This window comes from Arachis hypogaea, chromosome 20 (genome assembly GCF_003086295.3).
Source record: "Arachis hypogaea cultivar Tifrunner chromosome 20, arahy.Tifrunner.gnm2.J5K5, whole genome shotgun sequence".
Taxonomy (NCBI): Eukaryota; Viridiplantae; Streptophyta; class Magnoliopsida; order Fabales; family Fabaceae; genus Arachis; species Arachis hypogaea.
Genome location: NC_092055.1, coordinates 48,567,238 through 48,593,252, shown reverse-complemented (window position 1 = coordinate 48,593,252; position 26,015 = coordinate 48,567,238). Strand labels below are relative to the sequence as shown.

The window sequence follows — 26,015 nt, the reverse complement described above, 5'->3', positions numbered from 1 at the left end:
TAAACCTAAAACCCTAAAAATAGCACTCTCTCTCCTCTCTAAATCCTCAAACATGCTCAAATGGTGTGCGGAAGGGGAAAAACACTCCTCCAAAGTTCTAACTCTCACTTGATTTTCAAACCACCATAACTTTTGATCTGGAGCTCCGATTGCCCCACCGTTTGCAGCCACGCATTCACCGCGTTGAGCTCTACAAAACCCACAACTTTTTTCTTGAGGTAATCTAGGTTTTCCTCTCGGAAATTCTAGCATTAATTTCGAAAAAATTGGGTGAAAAATATTGAGATTTGTGAGCTTTTGATGTTATAGTATCCAACTAGCTTGAACGAGAGGCTTAATCTTGTCTCCTTGACCCTTGGGTGTGGTAATCTTCTCAACTCTAGTGGAATTTATTCGTTTATGATGTTTGGGTATTGAGTGGATTTGTTTGAATGCGATATTGTGGTTTAGGAAGTGTATATATGTTTGGAAAGGTTGGAAAAGGGCTTTGGTGTGCTAAAAATATGTTCTTGGAGGTGTTGAGGCCTTGAGAGCTTGTGAAAAAAGTGTTTTGGAAGTGCTCCGGGTTGAGCGGGGAAATCGGCTAAGGTTTGGTCTTGATTTCCTGTATCTAAAATGTAATGTGGTGTAAAAATTTAGGCTAGAGGCCCTAAGATAGGATTTGGATTATTGATGTTGTTGATTGGTTGAGATGAGTTGTGTGGTTATGTATGTGATTAGTGGATTTTGATATTTTGATGGTATGATGCATGAGAGATATATATGTTTTGATATATGCTTAATGGTTGGTTGAGATTAAATTGTGGGTGAGGCCATATTGATGTTAAGGATGATATTGATTGTATGTATTGATGGTTGATGGAATTGGTTTTGTTGGAAATTGGGATGAGGAAAGATATATGACATGATATTGTATTTGAAATTGAGTTATTTGATTGGAATTGGTTAAAATGGGGGATTGGTGGATTGTGAATTTGACAAACATGTCAACATATGAGTTGAGGAGGCTTGAGGTTGATTTTTGGTATGTTTTGGTTGGTTTTGAAAAGGGTTGAAATTGGTTTGTTTTGAAAATGGAACTTTGTGTCCTTGTATGAAAATGTGGTTTTTGGTCTACTTTGACGGAGTATAACTTGGTCTCTAGATCCCCGTTTTTTGTCAAAGTTTTTTAGAAATGAAATTTGATCCGAGTTGTTTATGTCGTTTGAAGAATGGACGAAAAATGATTTGAAATGAAGAAGTTATGCCCGTCGGAAGATTGGGGTTTAAAATTGTAAATTCTACAACTTTTTAACCTAGTAAAATTTTTGGCAGATCGAACTCTCACACGTACGCGTGGCCGACGCGCACGCGTCACCTTCAAATTTTCCCTCCTCACACGTGTGCTGGCCGACGTGTACGCGTTGATGTACTGACGCGAGTGCCTGATAAACCCCATTTTTAGGGTTTATTATGCATAGAATCTAAGGATTTTATCAATGATCTTCCACACTTATTCATATAAAACTGCATGATTTCGTGTCTCCTCCCCATTTCACCTCATAGATAAAAATATGCTTCTTTTGCATCAAAAGTTGAGATATTGTAATCCTCCTCTATTACCATTAGATGCCTTGATCCGTTTGTTAAGTGATTTCAGAAGTTATAGGGCAAAAATGGCTAAGAGGAATGAAGGAAGCATGCATGAATGGAAGGAGCATGAAACAAATCAAAGAATTGAAGTTGGACACGCACGCGCACGCGGACTGTGCGCGTACGCGTGGATACGCTCACCCAGAGCCAGCACAGTGGAGCCGAGTGAGGAGTCGGCGCGCTTATATGACTGGGCCATATCCCTTATGATGCTCGCGCGCACCGTACGCCTGCGCGCAGATCGCAAAAGAGCCCAAGGGCGCTTACGCGTACAGTGCGCGTATGCGTCGATGTGCGCACATGATTTTTTAAATGAAACACGTGCCCAGCGATTTCAAGGGGTTCCCAGGCCCTGTTTTGGAGCAGATTTTGGAGGGAAAAGCTTAAGAAGACCAAGGATAAAGGGTGTTAGGACAATTAGTAATAATGCTAGATATTTTAGGAAGTTAGTTACATTTTGTTTTTTTGAGAGAGAAACTCCAACTTTTCTCTAGGTTTTCATCCTCCATTGTAAGTTTTCTTGGAATTCTTGGTGAGATCTATTGCTAATTGACTTTTTGTTTTGCTACAAGTGTAGATCTACTCTTCTTCTACTCTTAAGTGATGTTCTTTTGGTTCAATTTCTTAGATCTAGATTTGGTTCATTTTGTTACTTTGAATGTGGATTAATGAATTGAGGTTTCATTCAATTGTTTGATTGTTGATGATTGTTTGGATTAGATAGTTTAAATTCAATTATCTTCTTTCAAATACATCATGTTTTCTAGAATTGCCTACCAATTGTTTGTGATAATGACAACCTTGGCTATGGAGTAGATTTCTCTCACTTGGCTTAGGGGTTGAGTTATTGGAGACACTTGAATAATGGATATCAATTGTAGATTATGAATTGAGAATTGCTAATTGACTTGGAGTGCACTAAAGCTAGACTTTCCTAGGGTGAGACTAGGACTTGTGACTCAAGTTAGTTACTTTCACTTGACATTGCTCCATTGTTAGGGGGTTAACTAAGTGAAGCAACAATCAATTCTTATCATAATTGAAGGAAACTATAATAATGGAACTTCCAATGCTTACCTTTAGCCAAGGCTTTTATTTCAATTAATTGTGATTACTTTGCTAGTTTGAATTCTTGCACCAATTCTCAAAACCATAAAAGCTTTCCTAATCAATGATGCACATTCTAAAGCAATTCCTAGGGAGAACGATCCGGGATCAATACTCTCGGTCATAGATTTTAGAATTGTTTGATGCGGTATTCGCGTGTTGGTTAGACTATACTCACGATCAGATTCATTACTAGTTTCTAACCGGCATAAGAATATTTTCGTTCATCAAAATAGCGCCGTTGCCGGGGAGTTGCTTATGTGTGCCATTCTATTGGTTAGTGTGAATATGTTGATATGTGAATACTTGCATTTCTCTCTTAATTGATTGTTTGCTCGTTCGATTGTTAGTTAGGATTAGTCTTTGTTTAGATACCAATTGATGTCATGAGTTTCTTATCTCCTTCATTGTATGATGCGTTCACTATCAAATCCGAGGTTAGCACCCTTTGATTCGGAAATTGAAAGAACTTTGCTTCATATTAGGCAAGCTCGGAGGCGGCTAGTCTTTAAGAAAGGTGAAAAGGTTTTTACCAATTCACCAACCATATCATCGTCATCCAATGAAGGCACCGATTACTCTTCCGTTGATACTACTAATAGTTTTTCTTTTGATATAGGTTTTGACAACATGGCCGCTCCAAGGAGAGTTACTCTCAAGGAAGCGGGTGCATCGGATTTTGTTCTCCAACCTCTACATGTGCTTCATCCCAACTTGAATGCAAGCTTTGAACTCAAGACCACTCTCATCAATATCTTACCAAAGTTCCATGGACTTCCTGCACAAGATCCAATTAGACACCTCAAGGACTTCCATGGTGTATGCTCGACTACTAGGCGGAAAGGATCCGATGAAGTGGCTATATGGTTGTTTGCCTTTCCCTTCTCTCTTGAGGGAAAAGCCAAGGAGTGGTTCTATACCTTACCTAGTGATGTTGTGTCCGATTAGGATTTGCTTAGGAGAGAATTCCTTGACAAGTTTATGCCCGTGGAAATGACGGACAAGCTAAGGAATAAGATCTCATGTATTGTACAAGGCGAGATGGAAACTTTGTATGAATATTGGGAACAGTTTTGCAAACTTCTTGATTTATGTCCCAACCATATGATTGACACTCAAGTCTTGCTTGGCTATGTGTGCCAAGGCATGAGGGAGCAAGATAAGAATTTGTTGGATGCTTTAAGCAACGGTTCTTTGTCAAAGTATAGGACGGCAGAGGAGGCATGGCAACTCATTACCGACTTGGCCGAGTCCACTCAACATGCTAGACGGAGAGTCAACCGTCCAAAGGCCGTGAATGAAGTTTCTTCTAGTGGTGAGACCGCTACCGTTACTAAGACCTTGTGTGAAATGACAAGCCTTCTAAAGCAACTCCAAGTGAATCAACAACAACCTCCATCTCAACAACAACCTTCTCCTCAAAACCAACAATGTCAACAATTGGTCCCCCAAAGAGTGTGTGGCATTTGCTCATGCTACTCCCACTACACGGACGAATGTCCAAGTCTCCAAAAAGATAACACTCTAGCGGCTACCCACAACTTTTATGATCGCCCCTACTATGAACGTTCTAATCAAAGATACCATAACCAAGGGAGCAATTATAACCAAGGGTACCCCCAACAAGGAGGCAACTATAGCCAAGGGAGTAACAACTCCAATCAAGGATGGAGGGATAGCTCCAACCAAAGTTGGCGGCACAATTATCAACAAGGAGGAAGGGACAATGGAGGCAACCAAAGGTGGAACAACAACACTTCACAAAACCGCTATTGGTGCACGAAAATTACTTCACACTATGTAATTCCGCACAACTAACCAGCAAGTGCACTGGGTCGTCCAAGTAATACCTTACGTGAGTAAGGGTCGAATCCCACGAAGATTGATGGTTTGAAGCAATCTCTGGTTACCTTGTAACTCTTAGTCAGGAAAACAATTCACTTATCAAATTGAATTACGAGGAATAAAAGAGCATGAAATAAATACTTGTTATGCAGTAAATGAGAATATGTTGGAGTTTTGGAGATGCTTTGTCTTTTGAATCTCTGCTTTCTCCCTATTTTATTCTTCACGCACGCACGTCCCTCCTATGGCAAGCTGTGTGTTGGTGGATTACCGTTGTCAATGGCTACCATCCTTTCTCTCAGTGAAAATGGTCCAGGTGCGCTGTCACCGCACGGCTAATCATCTGTAGGTTCTCGATCATACCGGAATAGGATTTACTATCCTTTTGCGTCTGTCACTACGCCCAGCACTCACGAGTTTGAAACTCGTCAGAGTCATCCAATCCCAAAATCCTACTCGGAATACCACAGACAAGGTTTAAACTTTTTGGATTCTCAAGGATGCTGCCAATGGATTCTAGCTTATACCACGGAGATTCTGATTAAGGAATCTAAGAGATACTCATTCAATCTAATGTAGAACGGAGGTGGTTGTCAGACACACGTTCATGGATTGAGGAAGGTGATGAGTGTCATGGATCATCACCTTCTCTATAATTAAGCGCGAATGAATATCTTAGATAGAAGCACGCATGTTTGAATGGAAAACAGAAATAGTTGCATTAATTCATCAAAACACAGCAGAGCTCCTCACCCCCAACAATGGAGTTTAGAGACTCATGCCGTCAGAGATTACAAAGTTTAGATCTAAAATGTCATGAGATACAAAATAAATCTCTAAAATTTGTTTAAATACTAAACTAGTAACCTAGGTTTACAGAAAATGAGTAAACTATGATAGATAGTGCAGAAATCCACTTCTGGGCCCACTTGGTATGTGTTGGGGCTGAGACTAAAGCTTCTCACGTGCCTGGGCTGTTTTGGGCGTTCAACGACAGGTTGTAACCTATTTCTGGCGTTGAACTCCAACTTATAACCTGTTTCTGGCGCTGGATTACAGCTGCAACATAGAACTGGCGTTGAACGTCAGTTTATGTCATCTATCCTTGAGCAAAGTATGGACTATTATATATTTCTGGAAAGCTCTAGATGTCTACTTTCCAACGCAATTGGAAGCGCGTCAATTAGACTCCTGTAGCTCCAGAAATTCTATTCCGAGTGCAGAGAGGTCAGGATCCAACAGCATCAGCAGTCCTTTTTCAGCCTGAATCAGATTTTTGCTCAGCTCCCTCAATTTCATCCAGAAAATACCTGAAATTACAGAAAAATACACAAACTCATAGTAAAGTCCAGAAATATGAATTTTGCCTAGAAACTAATGAAAATAAACTAAAAACTAACTAAAAAACATATTAAAAACTATATGAAATTAACCCCAAAAAGCGTATAAAATATCCGCTCATCACAACACCAAACTTAAACTGTTGCTTGTCCCCAAGCAACTAGACAAATAAAATAGAATACAAATAAGTCAAGAAGCAATAAGATCTCAGAGTTTTTGAGTGAAGCTCAGATTCTAATTAAATGAGCGGGACTAGTAGCTTTTTGCTTCCGAACAGTTTTGGCATCTCACTTTATCCATTGAAGTTCAGAATGATTGGCATCTATAGGAACTTAGAATTCAGATACTGTTATTGATTCTCCTAGTTCAGTATGTTGATTCTTGAACACAGCTACTTTTATGAGTCTTGGCCGTGGCCCTAAGCACTTTATTTTCCAGTATTACCACCGGATACATAAATGCCACAGACACATAATTGGGTGAACCTTTTCAGATTGTGACTCAGCTTTGCTAAAGTTCCCAATTAGAGGTGTCCAGGGTTCTTAAGCACACTCTTCTTTTTGCTTTGGACCTTGACTTTAACCGCTCAGTCTCAAGTTTTCACTTGACACCTTCACGCCACAAGCACATGGTTAGGGACAGCTTGGTTTAGCCGCTTAGACCAGGATTTGATTCCCTTAGGCCCTCCTATCCACTGATGCTCAAAGCCTTGGATCCTTTTTATTACCCCAGCCTTTTGGTTTTAAGGGCTATTGGCTTTTTCTGCTTGTTTTTTTTTTTTTTTTTGCAAGTTTTGTAATCACTGCTTTTTCTTGCTTCAAGAATCATTTTTATGATTTTTCAGATTACCAATAACATGTCTCATGTTCATCATTCTTTCAAGAGCCAACATATTTAATATTCAAGAACATCAAATTCCAAAGACATATGCATTGTTCAAGCATTCATTCAGAAGGCAAAAAGCATTGCCACCACATGTAATTAATCAGAATTTCTTGTATTAAAAACACGAAAAATATTGCCTCCTTATCCTAAAGAAAATCTTCTATTTTATTCATGTCTAATGATGATGAGAAAAATAAATTATAGCTTAATTGGAGATAAAATAACTACTAATTACTACTATAACTACTAAGGTAGAACTCAAATAAGAACAATTATCACAGAGTTAAGGCTAAGATTAGGGTTCAACAACCTTGAGTTTGGGATGTGGATGTTCCTCTAGTCTGTGGAGTGCTTGGTCCTTCAAGAGATAACTTCTGACGCTTCAGTTCCTTTAAGTCACGCCCTTGCTCTTCTTGTTCCCTGAGCAGTTTGCAGAGCATACTGTTTTGATTTTGCTGTTCTTCCTTTATTTGGTCCATAGATTCTTGCAACTTGGTAACAGATGCTTCAAGCTGTTCCCAATATTCAAATTGAGGGACTTCTGGGAGGAATTCTTGCGCCCTCCTCTTGGTGGGGTCATCCTGCACTTGTTGTTTTTTCATTGTGATTTTAGTGATTGGTTGCTCCACTGAGATATACTCTGTTACTCGCATCTTTACTCCAGCATCTTTGCAGAGCATAGAGATTAAGCTTGGATAAGCTAACCTGGCATCCTTGGAGTTCTTGTTAGCAAGTATGTAAAATTCAGATGGGATCAGTTGATGAACTTCTACTTCTTTTCCCAACATAATGCAATGGATCATCACTGCTCTTTTAACAGTGACTTCTGAACGGTTGCTTGTGGGCAATATAGAACGCCCAATAAAGTCCAGCCAACCTCTGGCGACTGGTTTGAGATCTTCTCTCTTGAGTTGATTTGGGACACCCTTGCTGCTGGTGGTCCACCTGGCTCCAGGGATGCATATATCCTCTAGAATCTTATCCAGGCCCATGTTTGTTCTCAACATTCTCCTATTGAAGGAGTCTGGATTATCTTTCAGCTGAGGTAGCTTAAAGATCTCCCTGATTTTGTCAGGATGGATGTGAACAATCTTTCCTCTAACCAAAGTTTGATAGTCATAGAGGGCAGTTCCAGATATTCTCTGCCTGTCTGTTTGCCATAGATTAGCGTAGAATTCCTGAACCATATTCCTTCCCACTTTCGTTTCAGGATTAGCTAGGACTTCCCAGTTCCTGTTTCGAATCAGCTCTTGGATCTCCGGATATTCATCTTCTTTCAAATCGAACTTGACTTCCGGGATCACTGATCTTAGACCCATTATTTTGTAGTAATGGTCTGAATGTTCTTTGGTTAAGAACCTCCCTTGATTCCAAAGTGGTTTTCGAATACTCTCTTTCTTGCCTCTTGGAGTGGGTTGTTTTCCTTTAGGTGCCATGATCTTTAGTGGGTATGGTTTAGTGATCATGGATAAACACACCTAACTTAGAGGTTTGCTTGTCCTCAAGCAAAAGAAAAGAAAGGAGATGGGTAGAAGGAGAGCTTGTGTCGAATGGTGGATGAGAGGGGGGCCGAATGTGGTTTTAAAAAGGGAGGGGGTGGGATTTTCGAAAATATTGAAAAGATAAGATAGAGGATATGATTTAAAAAAATATGATATGAAAAGATGTGATTTAAAATTGAAAAGATATGAAAGATATTTGAAAAAGATAGATTTGGATTTTGAAAAAGATATTGATGAGTTGAAAAGAATTTAGAGGGAAAAGAGATAGATTTGTTTTGGAAAATTTGAAAAAAAAAAAGAGTGTTGGATTGGATTGAAAAAGAATTTGTGGTTATGGATTAAGATACATTTGATATTTTTAAAGTAGGATTTTTAGAAATTAGGGATTTTAGAAATCAGGGTTTGTAACATGTTTATGCAAGAAATCATGAATTGAAACATGAGAATTAAAATTAAAATGAAAAATATGAAGTAAAAATGAATGTACCTCCTCCCCACCATTCTGGCGTTAAACGCCCAAACGCTGCATGTTTTGAGCGTTTAACGCCCAATTGCTGCTTCTCCTGGGCGTTCAACGCCCAGCTGCTGCTTCTTTCTGGCGTTAAACGCCAGGAACTCCTTTGTCACTGGGCGTATTTCTGAACGCCCAGGACGCTGTAAATCTGGCATTAAACGCCCAGAAGGAGCTTCTTTCTGGCGTTTAACGCCCAGATAGCTATCCTTACTGGCGTTCAACGCCCAATGGATGCTTCTTTTGAGCGTTGAACGCCCAATTGTTCCTCTTACTGGCATTTTCTTGCCAGTGAACTCTTTTTCTCTGTTTTGTGTGCGGAATCCTTCTGTAACCCTGTAAACTTATGCAATTGACTCTTTACCTTAGTATCAATGAACTTTATATAAACAAATAAAATCAAGAATAGGGCAAAATGCTAGAGAAAGTGATGCCAATGGTTGGGTTGCCTCCCAGCAAGCGCTTCTTTAATGTCTTTAGCTGGACCTTGCTGAGCTTTTTAATCTAGCCTCAGCCTTGAGCATTCTTGCTCAACATTATCTTCAAAATAGTGCTTGATTCTCTGTCCATTAACAATGAACTTCTTATCAGAGTCAATGTCTTGAAGCTCCACATAACCATATGGTGATACACTTGTAATCACATATGGTCCCCTCCACCGGGACTTTAGTTTCCCGGGGAATAGCCTGAGCCTAGAGTTAAACAACCAAACCTTTTGTCTTGGTTCAAAGATTCTAGAAGATAGCTTTCTGTCATGCCATCTTTTTTATTTCTCTTTATAAAGCTTGGCATTTTCGAAAGCAGTGAATCTGAATTCCTCTAGCTCATTCAGCTGGAGCAATCTTTTTTCTCCAGCTAGTTTGGCATCAAAGTTTAGGAATCTGGTTGCCCAGTAGGCCTTATGTTCCAGTTCCACGGGCAGGCGACAAGCCTTACCATACACAAGTTGGTACGGAGAGGTCCCTATAGGAGTCTTGAATGCTGTTCTGTAAGCCCATAGAGCATCATCCAAGCTTCGTGCCCAATCCTTTCTACGGGTACTTACAGTCTGTTCCAGGATTCTTTTTAGTTGTCTGTTAGAAACTTCAGCTTGCCCATTTGTCTGTGGATGATATGGAGTCGCCACCTTATGGCGAATCCCATACCGGACCATGGCAGAGTAAAGCTGTTTGTTGCAGAAGTGAGTGCCCCCATCACTGATTAGTACCCTAGGGACACCAAACCTACTGAATATATGTTTTTGGAGGAACTTCAGTACTGTTTTAGTATCATTGGCGGGTGTGGCAATGGCCTCTACCCATTTTGATACATAGTCAACTGCCACCAGAATATAAGTGTTTGAGTATGATGGTGGGAAAGGCCCCATGAAATCAATTCCCCATATATCAAACAACTCAATCTCCAAGATTTCTTGTTGAGGCATGGCGTAACTGTGAGGCAAATTACCAGCTCTCTGGCAACTGTCACAGTTACGTACAAACTCTCGGGAGTCTCTGTAGACTGTAGGCCAGTAGAAACCACATTGGAGGACCTTGGTGGCTGTTCGCTCACCTCCGAAATAACCTCCATATTGTGACCCATGGCAATGCCATAAGATGCTCTGTGCTTCTTCTCTAGGCACACACCTACGGATTATTCCGTCTGCACATCTCTTAAAGAGATAGGGTTCATCCCACAAGTAGTACTTTACATCAGTAATTAATTTTTTCTTTTGTTTCCTGCTGTACTCCTTGGGTATGAACCTTGTAGCTTTTTAGTTTGCAATGTCTGCAAACTATGGTGTTTCCTGAACGGCGAACAAATGCTCATCCGGAAAGGTTTCAGAGATCTCAATAGAGGGAGAGGGCGCCCCTTCTACTGGCTCTATTCGGGATAGATGATCAGCCACTTGGTTTTCTGTCCCTTTTCTGTCTCTTATTTCTATATCAAACTCTTGCAGAAGCAATACCCATCTTATAAGCCTGGGTTTTGAATCCTGCTTTGTAAGTAGATATTTAAGAGCAGCATGGTCAGTGTACACAATCACTTTTGATCCTACTAAGTATGATCTAAACTTGTCAATGGCATAGACCACTGCAAGCAATTCTTTTTCTGTGGTTGTGTAATTTTTTTGGGCATCATTTAAAACACGGCTAGCGTAATAAATGATATGCAGAAGTTTGTCATGCCTCTGCCACAGTACTGCACTAATGGCATGATCACTGGCATCACACATTAATTCAAATGATAATGTCCAGTCTGGTGCAGAGATAACTGGTGCTGTGACCAGCTTAGCTTTTAGAGTTTCAAACACTTGCAGGCACTTTGTGTCAAACAAAAATGGCATGTCAGCAGCTAGCAGGTTTCTTAGAGGTTTTGCAATTTTTGAAAAATCCTTTATAAACCTCCTATAGAATCCTGCATGCCCCAGGAAGCTTCTGATTGCCTTAACACTGGCAGGTGGCGGTAATTTTTCAATTACCTCTATTTTAGCTTGATCCACCTCTATTCCCTTGTTTGAAATTTTATGCCCAAGGACAATCCCTTCAGTCACCATAAAGTGACATTTTTTCCAGTTTAAAATCAGGTTGGTCTCTTGGCATCTTTTCAAAACCAGTGTCAGGTGATCAAGACAGGAGCTGAATGAGTCTCCATATACTGAGAAGTCATCCATGAAGACTTCCAGAAATTTTTCTACCATATCAGAGAAAATAGAGAGCATGCATCTCTGAAAGGTTGCATGCGCATTACACAGCCCAAAAGGCATCCTTCTGTAAGAAAATACTCTAGATGGACATGTGAATGCTGTTTTCTCTTGATCCTGGGGATCTACTGTAATTTGGTTGTAGCCTGAATAGCCATCCAAAAAGTAGTAATAATTATGACCCGCTAGTCTTTCTAGCATTTAGTCGATGAATGGTAAAGGAAAATGATCCTTTCTGGTGGCTGTATTGAGCCTTCTGTAATCAATACACATGTGCCACCCTGTAACTGTTCTTGTAGGAACCAGTTTATTTTTTTCATTATGAACCACTATCATGCCTCCCTTTTTAGGGACAACTTGAACAGGACTCACCCAGGGGCTATCAGAAATAGGATAAATAATCCCAGCCTCCAGTAATTTAGTGACCTCTTTCTGCACCACTTCCTTCATGGCTTGATTTAGCCGCCTCTGTGGTTGAACCACTGGCTTAGCATCATCCTCCAATAAGATTTTGTGCATGCATCTAGCTGGGCTTATGCCCCTAAGGTCACTTATGGACCACCCAAGAGCTGTCTTGTGTGTCCTTAGCACTTCGATTAGTGCTTCCTCTTCCTGTGGATTTAAAGCAGAGCTTATGATCACTGGAAAAGTATCACCTTCTCCTAGAAATGCATATTTCAGGGATGGTGGTAATGGTTTGAGCTCGGGTTTAGGAGGTTTTTCCTCTCCCTGAGGAAATTTCAGAGGCTCTTTCAATTCCTCTGAATCCTCTAGATCAGGCGGAACATCTTTAAAAATGTTTTCCAGCTCTGATTCGAGACTCTCAGCTATGTTGATCTCCTCCACCAGAGAGTCAATAAGATCAACTTTCTTGCAGTCTTTTGGTGTGTCTGATGCTGCATGGCATTGACAGCATTCAACTTAAACTCATTCTCATTGACTCTCAGGGTTATTTCCCCCTATTGGACGTCAATGAGAGTTCGTCCAGTTGCTAGGAAAGGTCTTCCTAGGATGAGAGTAGCACTCTTGTGCTCCTCCATTTTCAGCACAACAAAGTCAGTAGGAAAGGCGAATGGCCCAACCCTGACAATCATGTCCTCAATCACGCCTGATGGATATTTAATGGAGCCATAAGCAAGTTGGAGACATATCCGGGTTGGTTTAACTTCTTCAGTTAAACCAAGCTTTCTGATGGTGGATGCAGGTATTAGGTTGAAGCTTGCCCCAAGATCACATAAGGCTATCTTGGTGCAGTTACCCTCTAATATGCATGGTATCAGAAAGCTTCCAGGATCTTTAAGCTTTTCAGGAAAGCTTTTCAGAATGACTGCACTGCATTCTTCAGTAAGGAGAACTCTTTCGGTTTCTCTCCAATCCTTCTTATGACTTAAGATCTCTTTCATGAATTTGGCATAAGAAGGTATTTGCTCAAGTGCCTCTGCAAACAAAATCTTTATTTCAAGAGTCCTGAGATAATCTGCAAAGCGAGCAAATTGCTTATCCTGCTCCTCTTGGCAGAGTTTTTGAGGATAAGGTATCTTGGCTTTATATTCCTCAACCTTGGTTGCTGCAGGTTTATTTCCTACAGAAGTGGTTGAAGAAGCCTTTTTGGAGGGGTTGTCATTAGCACTTGTGTGTGTCTGATCCCTCACTGGCATTTGAGTGCCAGGGTTGGAAGCTGGAGTGACGTTAGACGCCAACTCCTCATCTGCTCTTGGCGTCTGAACGCCAGAACTGTGCTTCCTTTGGGCGTTCAACGCCAGTTCCTTGCATGTTTCTGGCGTTGAACGCCAGTCCTGAGCATGGTTTAGGCGTTCAGCGCCAGTCTTCCACCCAATCTCTGGCGTTTTAGCGCCAGAATTATTTCTGTCTGGGCTCTTACTGTCCTCAGATGGATTTTGGGTAGTTTGCTCATTTCTTGGCTTCCTGCTACCTTGAGGTGGGGTATTTAATGTCTTCCCACTTTTTAGTTGAACTGCTTGGCATTCTTCTGTTATTTGTTTTGACAGCTGCTGATTTGTTTGCTTTAATTATACTTCCATATTTATATTAGCCATCATTGTCTCTTGTAGTCTATCCTTGAATTCGGCTAACTGCTTTGTTAGAAAATCCAATTGCTAATTGAATTCAGCAGTTACTGTTTTAGCCTCTTCTTTCATGGAAGGGTCACTGCTTAGGTACAGATGCTGATTTCTGGCAACTGTATCAATGAGCTCTTGAGCTTCTTCAATTGTCTTCCTCATGTGGATAGATCCACCAGCTGAGTCATCTATAGAAAGCTGAGCCCTTTCTGTAAGCCCATAATAGAAGATGTCTAGCTGAACCCACTCTAAAAATATTTCAGAGGGGCATTTTCTTAGCATCTCTCTGTATCTCTCCCAGGCATCATAAAGAGATTCATTATCTCCTTGTTTAAAGCCTTGGATGTCCAGCCTTAGCTGTATCATCCGTTTTGGACGAAAGTATTGATTCAGGAATTTTTCTGTCAGCTGTTTCCATGTCTTTATGCTAGCCTTAGGTTGGTTATTTAACCACCTCTTTGCTTGGTCTTTTATAGCAAATGGGAACAGTAATAATCTGTAGACATCCTGATCTACTTCCTTATCATATACTGTGTCAGCAATTTATAAAAACTATGCCAGAAACTCTGTAGGTTCTTCCTATGGAAGACCGGAATACTGGCAACTTTGCTGCACCATGATAATGAGCTGAGGATTCAACTCAAAGCTATTGACTCCAATGGAGGGTATACTGATACTACTCCCATATGAAGCAGTAGTGGGGTTAGCATATGACCCCAGAGTCCTTCTGGACTGTTCATTTCCACTTAGATCCATGATGGAGAAAGGGAGATGATAAAAAAAAATACTTTTATTTATTTATTTATTTATTTCGAAAATAAAATAAATTAAAATAAAATAAATAAAAATGGTTGAAGATTTTCAAAAAATGAAAAGAGTGGTTTAGGAAGTTTTGAAAAAGATATGATTTTTGAAAAAGGTTTTAAATTTTGAAATAAAAATCTGGATTTTAAGAGAAATTTTCAAAAATTTGCTTTAAAATGGAGAGAAAAGATATTTTTTTGAATTTGATAAGGAGAGAGAAAAATAATAAAATAGCACAAGATTTAAAAATTTTAGATCTAATGCTCCTTGTTTTCGAAAATTTTGGAGGGAAAACACCAAGGAACACCAAACTTAAAAATTTTAAGATCAAGACACAAGGAAAAGTCAAGAACACCTTGAAGACTCACAAGAACAACAAGAACATGAAGATAGAACACCAAACTTAAAACTTTTAGAAAACAAAACTAAAATTTTCGAAAACCAAAGAGAAATCAACAAGAAAACACCAAACTTAAAGTTTGGCACAAGATTTAATAGAAATATTATTTTTGAAAAAGAAGATTTTGAAAAGAATATACCCAATAACCAAAAACATAGACCAACGCTCTAGCCAACTGGGCAGTAAATGTAACACTTGTTTTGAAGAAGTATTTTTAATAACTAAGAAAATTTTTTTTGAAAAATTAAAAAAAAAAATAAGGATTCTAAAAACAAAATTTCAACCAAAAACAATAATAGAAGACTCTAAACCAAAAAGAAAAAATTTTTCCTAATCTAAGCAACAAAATAAACCGTCAGTTGTCCAAACTCGAACAATCCCCGGCAACGGCGCCAAAAACTTGGTGCACGAAAATTACTTCACACTATGTAATTCCGCACAACTAACTAGCAAGTGCACTGGGTCGTCCAAGTAATACCTTACGTGAGTAAGGGTCGAATCCCACGGAGATTGTTGGTTTGAAGCAATCTCTGGTTACCTTGTAACTCTTAGTTAGGAAAACAATTCACTTATCAAATTGAATTACGAGGAATAAAAGAGCATGAAATAAATACTTGTGATGCAGTAAATGAGAATATGTTGGAGTTTTGGAGATGCTTTGTCTTTTGAATCTCTGCTTTCTCCCTATTTTATTCTTCACACACGCACGTCCCTCCTATGGCAAGCTGTGTGTTGGTGGATTACCGTTGTCAATGGCTACCATCATTCCTCTCAGTGAAAATGGTCCAGGTGCGCTGTCACCGCACGGCTAATCATCTGTAGGTTCTCGATCATACCGGAATAGGATTTACTATCCTTTTGCGTCTGTCACTACGCCCAGCACTCGCGAGTTTGAAGCTCGCCACAGTCATCCAATCCCAGAATCCTACTCGGAATACCACAGACAAGGTTTAGACTTTCTGGATTCTCAAGGATGCTGCCAATGGATTCTAGCATATACCACGGAGATTCTGATTAAGGAATCTAAGAGATACTCATTCAATCTGATGTAGAATGGAGATGGTTGTCAGACACACGTTCATGAATTAAGGAAGGTGATGAGTGTCATGGATCATCACCTTCTCTATAATTAAGCGCGAATGAATATCTTAGATAGGAACACGCATGTTTGAATGGAAAACAGAAATAGTTGCATTAATTCATCAAAACACAGCAGAGCTCCTCACCCCCAACAATGGAGTTTAGAGACTCATGCCGTCAGAGATTACAAAGTTTAGATCTAAAATGTCATGAGATACAAAATAAATCTCTAAAATTTGTTTAAATACTAAACTAGTAACCTAGGTTTACAGAAAATGAGTAAACTATGATAGATAGTGCAGAAATCCACTTCTGGGGCCCACTTGGTGTGTGCTGGGGCTGAGACTAAAGCTTCTCATGTGCCTGGGCTGTTTTGGGCATTCAACGCCAGGTTGTAACCTGTTTCTGGCGTTGAACTCCAACTTATAACCTGTTTCTGGCGCTGGATGCCAGACTACAACATGGAACTGGCGTTGAACACCAGTTTACGTCATCTATCCTTGAGCAAGGTATGGACTATTATATATTTCTGGAAAGCCCTGGATGTCTACTTTTCAACGCAATTGGAAGCGCGTCAATTGCACTTTTGTAGCTCCAGAAATTCCATTCCGAGTACAGAGAGGTCAGGATCCAACAGCATCAGCAGTCCTTTTTCAGCCTGAATAAGATTTTTGCTCAGCTCCCTCAATTTCAGCCAGAAAATACCTGAAATTACAAAAAAATACACAAACTCATAGTAAAGTCCAGAAATATGAATTTTGCATAGAAACTAATGAAAATAAACTAAAAACTAACTAAAACATACTAAAAACTATATGAAATTAACCCCAAAAAGCGTATAAAATATCCGCTCATCAGCTATTCACAAAACCCTCCAAACTAACAACCAAATCAAGGAAGGAACTATCAAACCTACATACCACCTCATAGACAACCACTTCCACCCAACCAACCCCAAGCACCACAAATTACCTACCCGTCCACATCCCCAAATCAAGATGACACACTCCTGTCCATACTCCAAGGACAAAAAGAACTCCAAAACACATTCAACTCAAGTCTTAATGGTCTCACTTCCACTCTCCAAGTCCTTATTGCTCGCATGGAGCCACCTTCTATTCCCACTTCTCAAGCCTCAACCTCTAGTGCTATACCCTCTCAACCTCTACCCAACCCCAAGGGTGGCATCAACGCCGTAACCTTGAGGTCTGGAACGCAATTGAAGGAAAGGAATTCAAAGGCACCTAGTCCAATGAAAGTTGCTCAAGAAAAATATGGAGTTGAGATAGAAGAAATTGAAGAAGAGGAGGAGTCAGATGTAATAGTTGAAGATGAAGACCCTCTACCAAGGAGTGAAGTCCCTAGAAAGGAGCAAATCTTGGAGGAAGTGGCTCAACCAATTCCATTTCCTACATTGGCAAGAAAGGCTAAGAAGCGTGTGGAACTTGACCCAACGATGGTGAAGATGTTCAAGAAAGTGGAGGTAACTATCCCTCTCTTTGATGCTATACATCAAGTGCCTAAATATGCGAAATTTCTTAAGGACTTGTGTATGAACAAAGATAGGACTCATGAGTTGGAAACCATTCCATTGGGTAGTTCCATTTCGGCGTTGATGGGATCTATTCTGGAAAAGTGTGTTGATCCGGGCCCTTGCTTAGTTTCTTGTGTCATTGATGGAGTCCAATTCATTGATTGTATGTGCGACCTTGGTGCATGCGTTAGCATTATGCCTCTTTCCGTTTATCATCTATTGAAGCTCCCACTGTTGAAGCGGTCGGCGGCTAGGTTTGTCTTGGCAGACAAGAGCATAATAACCATGTCGGGTATTGCGGAAGATGTGTTGGTCGACATAAAGTGTTTGATATTTCCAATTGATTTCCATATCATTGAGATGCCACTAAGTGAATCCGAGAGGGCATCATCTATCCTATTTGGGAGGCCGTTTTTGAGGACCTCTAAATTCAAGTTGGATGCCCATTCGGGAACCTATTCATTTGAAATAGATAGGGGAGTTGTAAGTTTTAGCCTAGAAGAGGCAATGAGGCACCCACCAGAGAACCATTCCATATTCCGGTGTGATCTAATTGACAACATTATGGCCGAAGTGCATTATGCAAAGCTAGAAGAGAAACATATGATTGAAGAAAGCAGTGATAATCCAAGTGAAGAAATTCAAGTGACAAGCCAAGAGCAAAAGCTAGAATTGAAGCCATTGCCACCCCACCTAAAGTACTTATACCTTGATGAAGCCCATAAGTTTTCGGTGATTATAGCAAAGGAACTAAATCCTCAACAAGAAGAGAAGTTGCTATGTGTTTTGAGGAAGAACAAAAGGGCAATAGGGTGGAGTTTGGTGGATCTAGTGGGGATAAGTCCCCAAGTGTGTGAGCACCGGATCTTCTTGGAAGAAGAAGCTAGACCCGTGATACAACCTCAAAGGTGATTAAATCCTACTATTTTGGAGGTTGTCAAGAAAGAGATGACACGGTTACTCGAGGCGGACATCATCTACCCTATTTCGGATAGTGAATGGGTAAGTCCCGTTCAAGTTGTGCCTAAGAAGTCCGGGGTAACCACAATCAAGAATGAAAGCGGGGATATTTTCCACTTTCGTTTGGCGAGTATGCATAGACTACCGAAGGTTGAATTCGACCACTAGAAAATATCATTTTCCACTTTCGTTTATCGATCAAATGCTCGATTGATTATCCGGTAAGTCTCATTATTGCTTCCTAGATGGCTATTCGGGATATTTCCAAATACACATTGCTCTAGAGGACCAAGAAAAAACAACATTTACTTGCCCTTTTGGAACTTATGCCTACAAGCGTATGCCATTCGGCTTATGCAATGCACCGACAACTTTTCAAAGGTGCATGATGAGCATCTTTGCGAATTTTCTAGAGCAATGCATGGAGGTATTCATGGATGATTTCACGGTATATGGTGATTCTTTTGATCATTGCTTGGATAATCTTGAAAAAGTTTTGGAAAGATGTACTAAAACCAACCTTGTCTTAAATTTTGAGAAGTGTCATTTCATGGTCAAGCAAGGCATTGTTTTAGGACATATTGTTTCCAAAGATGGTATTTCCATAGATCCGACCAAGATTAATGTCATATCTAGTTTGCCTTACCCCTCTTCCGAGAAGGAGGTCTGCTCTTTCCTTGGACATGCAGGATTTTATCGGAGATTCATAAAGGATTTTAGCAAGATAGCATTGCCTCTCTCAAAGTTGTTACAAAAAGATGTTGAGTTTGATTTAAGCAAGGAATGCATGGAGGCTTTCGACAAGCTCAAGGTAGCATTGACCCAGGCTCCCATTGTGCGAGGGCCGGATTGGAGTCGGCCATTTGAAATAATGTGTGACGCTTCAAATTTTGCCGTGGGAGCCGCGTTAGCACAACGCGAGGGTAAGAATCTATATGTGATAGCCTATGCATCAAAAACACTAGATGGAGCCCAATCCAACTACACTACTACCAAAAAAGAACTTTTGGCCATTGTTTTTGCCTTGGACAAGTTTTGAGCATATCTTCTCGGTTCAAAGGTGGTAGTGTATTCGAATCATGCGGCGTTAAAGTATTTGTTGGCTAAGAAGGAATCTAAACCGAGATTGATTAGATGGGTTTTATTGTTGCAAGAGTTTGACTTAGAAATCAAGGATAGGAGTGGTACGCAAAACCTAGTGGCGGACCATTTAAGTCACCTTGAACACACAAAAGGCGATACTACTCCTATCAATGATTCGTTTCCCTTTGAAGGCTTGCATGCAATCTCGGAAACCATTCCTTGGTATGCACCAATCGCCAATTACTTAGTATCTCGCTCCTTCCCTCCTAATCTATCCAAACACCAAAGGGATAAGCTATAAAGTAAATCCAAATACTATGTGTGGGATGACCCATACCTTTGGAGATGTGGGGCGGATCAAGTAATTCGGAGGTGCATTCCACAAATCGAATTCCACTCAATCTTAGAAGCTTGCCACTCCTCCGAAGGAGGAGGCCACTTTGGACCTCAAAGAATGGCAAGAAAAATCCTAGATTGTGGCTTTTGGTGGCCAACTCTTTTCAAGGAGTTTTCTCATTTTTGTAAATCTTGTTCTCAATGCATTAAATTTGGTAACATCTCCAAGAAGGATGAAATTCCCCAACGAACCATGCTATTTTGTGAGATTTTTGATGTGTGGAGAATTGACTTCACAGGGCCATTCCCTAATTCTAATGGTTTCCTCTACATTCTACTTGTCGTTGATTTTGTGTCCAAATGGGTGGAAGCGATACCCACCCGGACAAATGATGCTAACGTGGTCCTTTCTTTTGTGAGAAATAATATCATTTGTAGATTTGGGTCGCCACGAGCAATCGTGAGCGACCAAGGTTCACACTTTTGCAACAAAAGAATGGACGGACTCATGAAGAAGTATAGCATCATGCATAAAGTAGCCACGCCTACCACCCACAAACAAATGGCCAAGCTGAGGTTTCCAATCGGGAGATTAAACGCATCTTGGAAAGGATTGTGAAGCTCAATAGGAAAGATTGGAGTGCCAAGCTCACTGATGCATTATGGGCCTACCGAACGGCATACAAAACTCCAATTGGCATGAGTCCCTTCCGGTTGGTGTATGGCAAAGCTTGCCATTTACCGGTGGAAATAGAGCACAAGGCGTATTGGGCCATCAAGGAATGTAATCCAAGTTTGGGTGGAGCCGGAATCGAGAGAAAGCTACAATTAGCGGAGTTGGAATGTTTGAGGCTTGAAGCTTATGAGAACTCTAGACTTTACAAGGAGAAAATGAAAGTCGTGCATGGTAGGAACATAAGAGGCAAAGAATTTAAAGCTGGTGATCTAGTCCTTCTTTACAATTCTAGATTGAGATTGTTGCCCGGTAAACTTAGGTCAAAATGGGAAGGCCCATATCAAGTAGTGAAAGCGGAACCCTATGGGGTTTACCATTTACGCCATCCCTCAAGTTCGGATATCTTCAAGGTCAATGGGCACCGTCTCCAGTTGTATCATGGTGAGAAAATGAAGAGCAACAAAGAGATTGAGGTATTCTTTTTGGAAGATGCACTTCTTGGCAAAGAGCAATGAGCTAGTGGAAGTCCAACTTAAGGACATTAAACAAAAGTGCTAGGTGGGAGACACCCCACCATGGTGAGATCTATCCTTTTTACCCCTTTGTATATAGTTTTTAAACTCTTAATTAGTTTGCGACTGCTTGGCTATAGTCCTATTTGATTAGAGTTAATTGTACATACCTAGGATATTTTCCTCATGAAGCCTTGCGTTGATTTTTCCATGAATGATTTGATTGTGTGGTAGAAGAACACCCCTATTTAGGTTTTGCATTGATTTTGGGTGTTTTTGGCCTCTTTGGCTGGATTGGCCATTTAATTCATGACAATTAGGCATCTTTCATGTTCATTCAAAAAAAAAAAGGGGGGGGGGGGCACGCGTGCGCGCACTGTGCGCGTACGCGTCCATAGGTCTTCGCAGCTTCTGGGCCATCCTCCAGAGAGTTGTGCAAATTCTGGGCCAATTCTGGGCCCTAGGCATAACCAACATCACGCGTGCGCGCACCACACTTGCACGCGTCCATGGTCATTCGCGTAAAAGCATGCATCCGCGCACTAGCCGCGTACGCGTCACCCCTGCGTTTGCGTCCCTGGGCCATTCCTCCCGAGAGTTATGCCCTGGTTGGGCCTATTTCATGCTACTGGCCCAGCTCCCCTCATGCGTAGGCACACCAGGCGCACACGCGTACTTCGCCCATCACGCCAATCGACGCGTCAGCGCACCGTGCGCGTCCGCGTCGATCACCAAATTCTATTTTCTGGTACTTTTTCCCGAGAGTTGGGCCAAAGTTGTGCCCAACTTATGCTGAGGGCACAACTTCTATGCACGCGCATGCGCACCTGGCGTTCGCGCGCACACCCACATTTCCCATTTCATGCACACGTGCACCGTGCGCGTCCGCGCCCTTTCTGAATTTCGCCCATGCACGCGCACGCGTGCATGGCGCGCGCGCGTCGGTTCCGCGAACCAATTGAATTAGAGTGCGCCTTCCTCCTTCACTTTTCTTTCTTTCTTCTTACCACCACCATTCTTCTTCACTTCTAACCTCTTCTACCATCTCCACCACCTCTTCTCCGCCACCACCGGTGGCGACCACCACCTCCGGCGATCCCACACCTCTCTTCTCCTTCTTCCCTCTCTCACTATTCACCCCCTTTTCTCTCACCTACATACCCCATTTTTCTTCCTCCTCCTCTCAAGGTACTTCTCTTTCTATTTTTGTTTGGTTTCCTTTGTTTCCTCTTCCTTTTCCATAGTTACATTCCCTTACTCTTCTTCTTAGTAATTTCATTCATGTTTTCTTTGTTTGTTGCATTTTCTTTCCCTCTTTCTTTTTATTTTCTCATGGGTGTTCCAAGTGGAGTTTACTCTTGCTTTGATGAACTTGTTTGATTTACTTGCTTTCTTTGCAATTTGTGGTACGATATGATGATTGATGATGCTTTATGGGATGTCACCTTGTCACTCTTTGATGCCAGGGCATCTTGGCCAGTTTCACTGACCTTTTCTTTACTGTTTTTAGGGTAGTTTCATGCATTTCTTTAGGAAATAAGCTAGTTTTGGGTAGATATTCACCTACACCTTGATTCAAGCATACATTGTGCATTTTACATTATTTCATGAGGATTTTACATGAATTTAGTGACAAATTGTATGCTGCATTACCCATGACTTGGACTAGAACTTTGATGCACTCTGTTGCTTGATTTCAGGACCAAAGGAAGCAAGGAAAGGGAGGTAACTTGCAAGGTTAAATGAGAAAAGTGATTGCCAATGACACTCTCAAAGCCATCATTGCCCACGTTAAGAGTCACGTTAACTGAGTTAACGTGAACTCTAACGTGGAAAAGGGAAGTAGAGCCAACGTTAGTGACACTTAACATTGTCACTAACATTGGCAAACACTCATGAGTGGCCACGTTAGAGCCCACGTTAACCTAGTTAACGTGGCCTCTAACGTTAAAGGGGGAAGAGAAGCCAACGTTAGTAACATTTAATGTTGTCACTAACGTTGGCCTAAGGATGCAACACACCACGTTAACTCCCACGTTAACTTGGTTAACGTGGGAGCTAACGTAAGAAGTGAGAGTTGTCGACAACGTTAGTGACACTCAATATTGTCACTAACGTTGAAAGCAACCACACAACCCCCCAAGGAGCCACGTTAACTTCCACGTTAACTTAGTTAATGTGGAAGCTAATGATGAGGAATGAATGATGAGCCAACATTAGTGACACTCAACATTGTGACTAACGTTGGGATGGCTAAGAATGGCCACGTTAGAAGCCACGTTAACCTAGTTAACATGGACTCTAACGTGAGATCTAGGGGCACATTGGAACGTTAGTGACAATATTGAGTGTCACTAACATTCTCGAAGGTTGGCAAGGCCACGTCAGAAGCCACGTTAACCTAGTTAACGTGGGCTTTAACGTGAAGCAAAAAGGGGCACACTGGAACGTTAGTGACAATGTTGAGTGTCACTAACGTTCTCGAAGGTTGGCAAGGCCACGTTAGAAGCCACGTTAACCTAGTTAACGTGGGGTCTAACGTGAGGCAAATGGGTACATTGGAACGTTAGTGAAAATGTTAAGTGTCATTAACGTTCTCGAACTTATACTTTCACTAAATGTTAACACCCCTAACGTCCTGAGCTGAAGTCTCTGCCCACTTAGCACTTTCTCTCTGCAAGTAAAGCCAAGCCCAAATGAAGAAAAGTACTGCTTCAAACTCAAGATCCAAAGGCCCAAGACTTGAAGAGAAAACTAGAAGCTGAGAATAGTAGTATATATAGGAGTAGCTTTGAAATGTAAAAGGGGGCTAGAGGCTGAAAATGGGGAACTACTCTCTGTATTTTATCTTCTCTGCATTTTCTAGTTTTATGATGTATTCTCCATCTTTGTTTTCATTTTCAAGAGCTATGAATAACTAAACCCCTTTCATTGGGTTAGGGAGCTCTGTTGTAATTTGATGGATCAATACTAATTTTCATTGTTCTTCTTCTATCTTTTCTCTTGATTTTACTTGAAAGCTTTCGATCTTCATCCAATTGAGTAGTTATCTTGGAAGAGAAGATATTCAAACTTGGATCTCTTTTGAACCTTGAAAGAGGAATGAAGAGATCAATCTAGAAATGCTTTCTCATGCTAGATCAAATTGGGTTTGGATGGGTATGTGACTATAACCCTCTCAATACTTGATTTGGAAAATGCATGTGGTATAATCAGTGACCATACTTCATCTCTTCTCATGAGCAATTGATCAAGGAATTGGCTATTGATCAAGATTTGAGAGATTGAATTGCAAGAAATTATAATTCAATCACTTAAGATTGCCAAGGAGATCAATGAGTGCATTGATTGAGGAAGAGATGAAAATGAACTTGATCCGGAGAATTGCAACATCTCCTAAGCCCAATGAACTCCCCATCTCTGATCTTACCCATTCTCTTTAATTACTGCCATTTACTTTTATGAGCAAATCCCCCATTCCCATTTACAATTCTGTAATTTATTTTCAGTCATTTACTTCCAATCCTTTAATCCTAGCATTTACTTTTCTGTTATTTACATTCCCGCCATTTTATTTTCTGTAATTCTCAACCCAAATTCTGGATTTGCTCAACTAGAACATTCTTCTAATTAAAGTTGCATGATCAATCAATCCCAGTGGGATTTGATCTCACTCTATTGTGAGTTTTTACTTGACGAAAAATTCGGTACACTTGTCGAAGGGAGATTTGTTGTGAGACAAGTTTTTCCCACATCAAGTTTATGGCGCCGTTGCCGGGGATTGATTGTGCATCAACAATGATTAAATTGGAAGATCACTTGATTGAGCATTTTTATTTGTGAATTTCATTTTTTGTTTGAGTGATTTACTTTTTGTTTCAGTTAAACTTCTTCCCTTCCCCGTCTACTCTTTTGTTCTTCTTTGTTATTTTCAATTCTGTTTGCTAACCCACTAACTGTTTGATATATTGCATCACCCACAACTAACAGTAATTCTGACACAAATACTTTCTGCACCTATCTTTTCTTGCTTGCACTTGATGGTTGTATAACAGGGAGAAGAAGCGGGGCTTCAACTTCCTTCGATTCTGAACCTGAGAGGACCTTCCTTAGATTAAGGAGGGAGGCAAGAGAAAAGAAAGTGGTTGGTACTGAGGAAGAAGAGGAATTCTTTGAAACAATCATGGAAGACAACATGGAAAACCATCATGAAGAAGAAGATCACAACCATGGGGGAGGAGGTAGAGCAAATCATGCTGGGGAGGATAGAAGAGTTTTAGGCTCTTACATCAATCCAAACCCAGGCAATTGTGGAAGTAGCATCCAAAAGCCGACAATCCATGCCAACAACTTTGAACTTAAACCACAGCTCATCACCCTTGTTTAGAACAACTGTTCGTTTGGAGAAAGTGTTCAAGAAGACCCCAATCAACATTTAACCACCTTCCTGAGAATATGTGACACAGTGAAGTCTAATGGTGTTCATCCTGATGCCTATAGAATGCTCTTATTTCCATTCTCACTCAGGGACAAGGCAGCCAAATGGCTGGAATCTTTCCCAAGGGAAAGCTTGACAACTTGGGAAGACGTGGTGAACAAATTCTTAGCAAGATTTTACCCTCCTCAACGAATCAATAGGCTGAGAGCTGAGGTCCAAACTTTCAGGCAACAAGATGGTGAGACTCTATATGAAGCATGGGAGAGGTTCAAGGACTTAACAAGGGGGTGTCCACCTGACATGTTCAACGAATGGGTGCAGCTGCACATTTTCTATGAAGGGCTCTCTTATGAGTCAAAGAAGGCCGTAGACCATTCATCTGGAGGATCTTTGAACAAGAAGAAGACCATTGAGGAAGCCATAGATGTTATTGAAACAGTAGCAGAGAACGACTACTTCTATGCTTCCGAAAGAGGGAACACAAGAGGAGTAATGGAGCTAAACAATGTAGATGCTCTGTTGGCCCAAAACAAGCTCATTACCCAGCAGCTGGCTGACCTCACCAAGAAGATGGAGATGAACCAAGTAGCAGCAATCTCCACTTC

The 26,015-nt window shown here is 40.8% G+C and overlaps 2 protein-coding genes and 1 non-coding gene across 3 annotated transcripts; 2 read left to right on the top strand and 1 right to left on the bottom strand.

Moving 5' to 3' along the window:
- Positions 1-3,732: 3,732 nt before the first annotated feature.
- Positions 3,733-18,317, top strand: LOC140183064 (uncharacterized). The gene is made up of 3 exons (XM_072231064.1): positions 3,733-4,171; positions 4,320-4,514; positions 16,960-18,317. The coding sequence occupies exons 1-3, from the start codon at positions 3,733-3,735 to the stop codon at positions 18,315-18,317; spliced, it is 1,992 nt and encodes a 663-aa protein (XP_072087165.1).
- Positions 18,318-20,483: 2,166 nt separating this feature from the next.
- LOC140183063 (uncharacterized) lies at positions 20,484-20,975 on the top strand. The gene has a single exon (XM_072231063.1). It carries the CDS (start codon positions 20,484-20,486, stop codon positions 20,973-20,975), a length of 492 nt encoding a protein of 163 aa, XP_072087164.1.
- A 4,633-nt stretch (positions 20,976-25,608) lies between these two features.
- On the bottom strand, positions 25,609-25,712 carry LOC112788489 (small nucleolar RNA R71). Its single transcript, XR_003195850.1, has one exon. It is a non-coding gene; the product is annotated as a small nucleolar RNA R71 (small nucleolar RNA).
- Between the last annotated feature and the right edge of the window lie 303 nt (positions 25,713-26,015).

Bases quoted from the DNA above. Each gene is read 5' to 3' on its own strand.
- LOC140183064 (XM_072231064.1), top strand. From the start codon at position 3,733: ATGACGGACAAGCTAAGGAATAAGATCTCATGTATTGTACAAGGCGAG. The intron at 4,172-4,319 runs GTCAACAATTGG...TTCTAATCAAAG, and splicing joins TTCTCCTCAAAACCAACAAT to ATACCATAACCAAGGGAGCA. The intron at 4,515-16,959 runs GTGCACGAAAAT...CCACTCTCCAAG, and splicing joins ACTTCACAAAACCGCTATTG to TCCTTATTGCTCGCATGGAG.
- LOC140183063 (XM_072231063.1), top strand. From the start codon at position 20,484: ATGAGTCCCTTCCGGTTGGTGTATGGCAAAGCTTGCCATTTACCGGTG.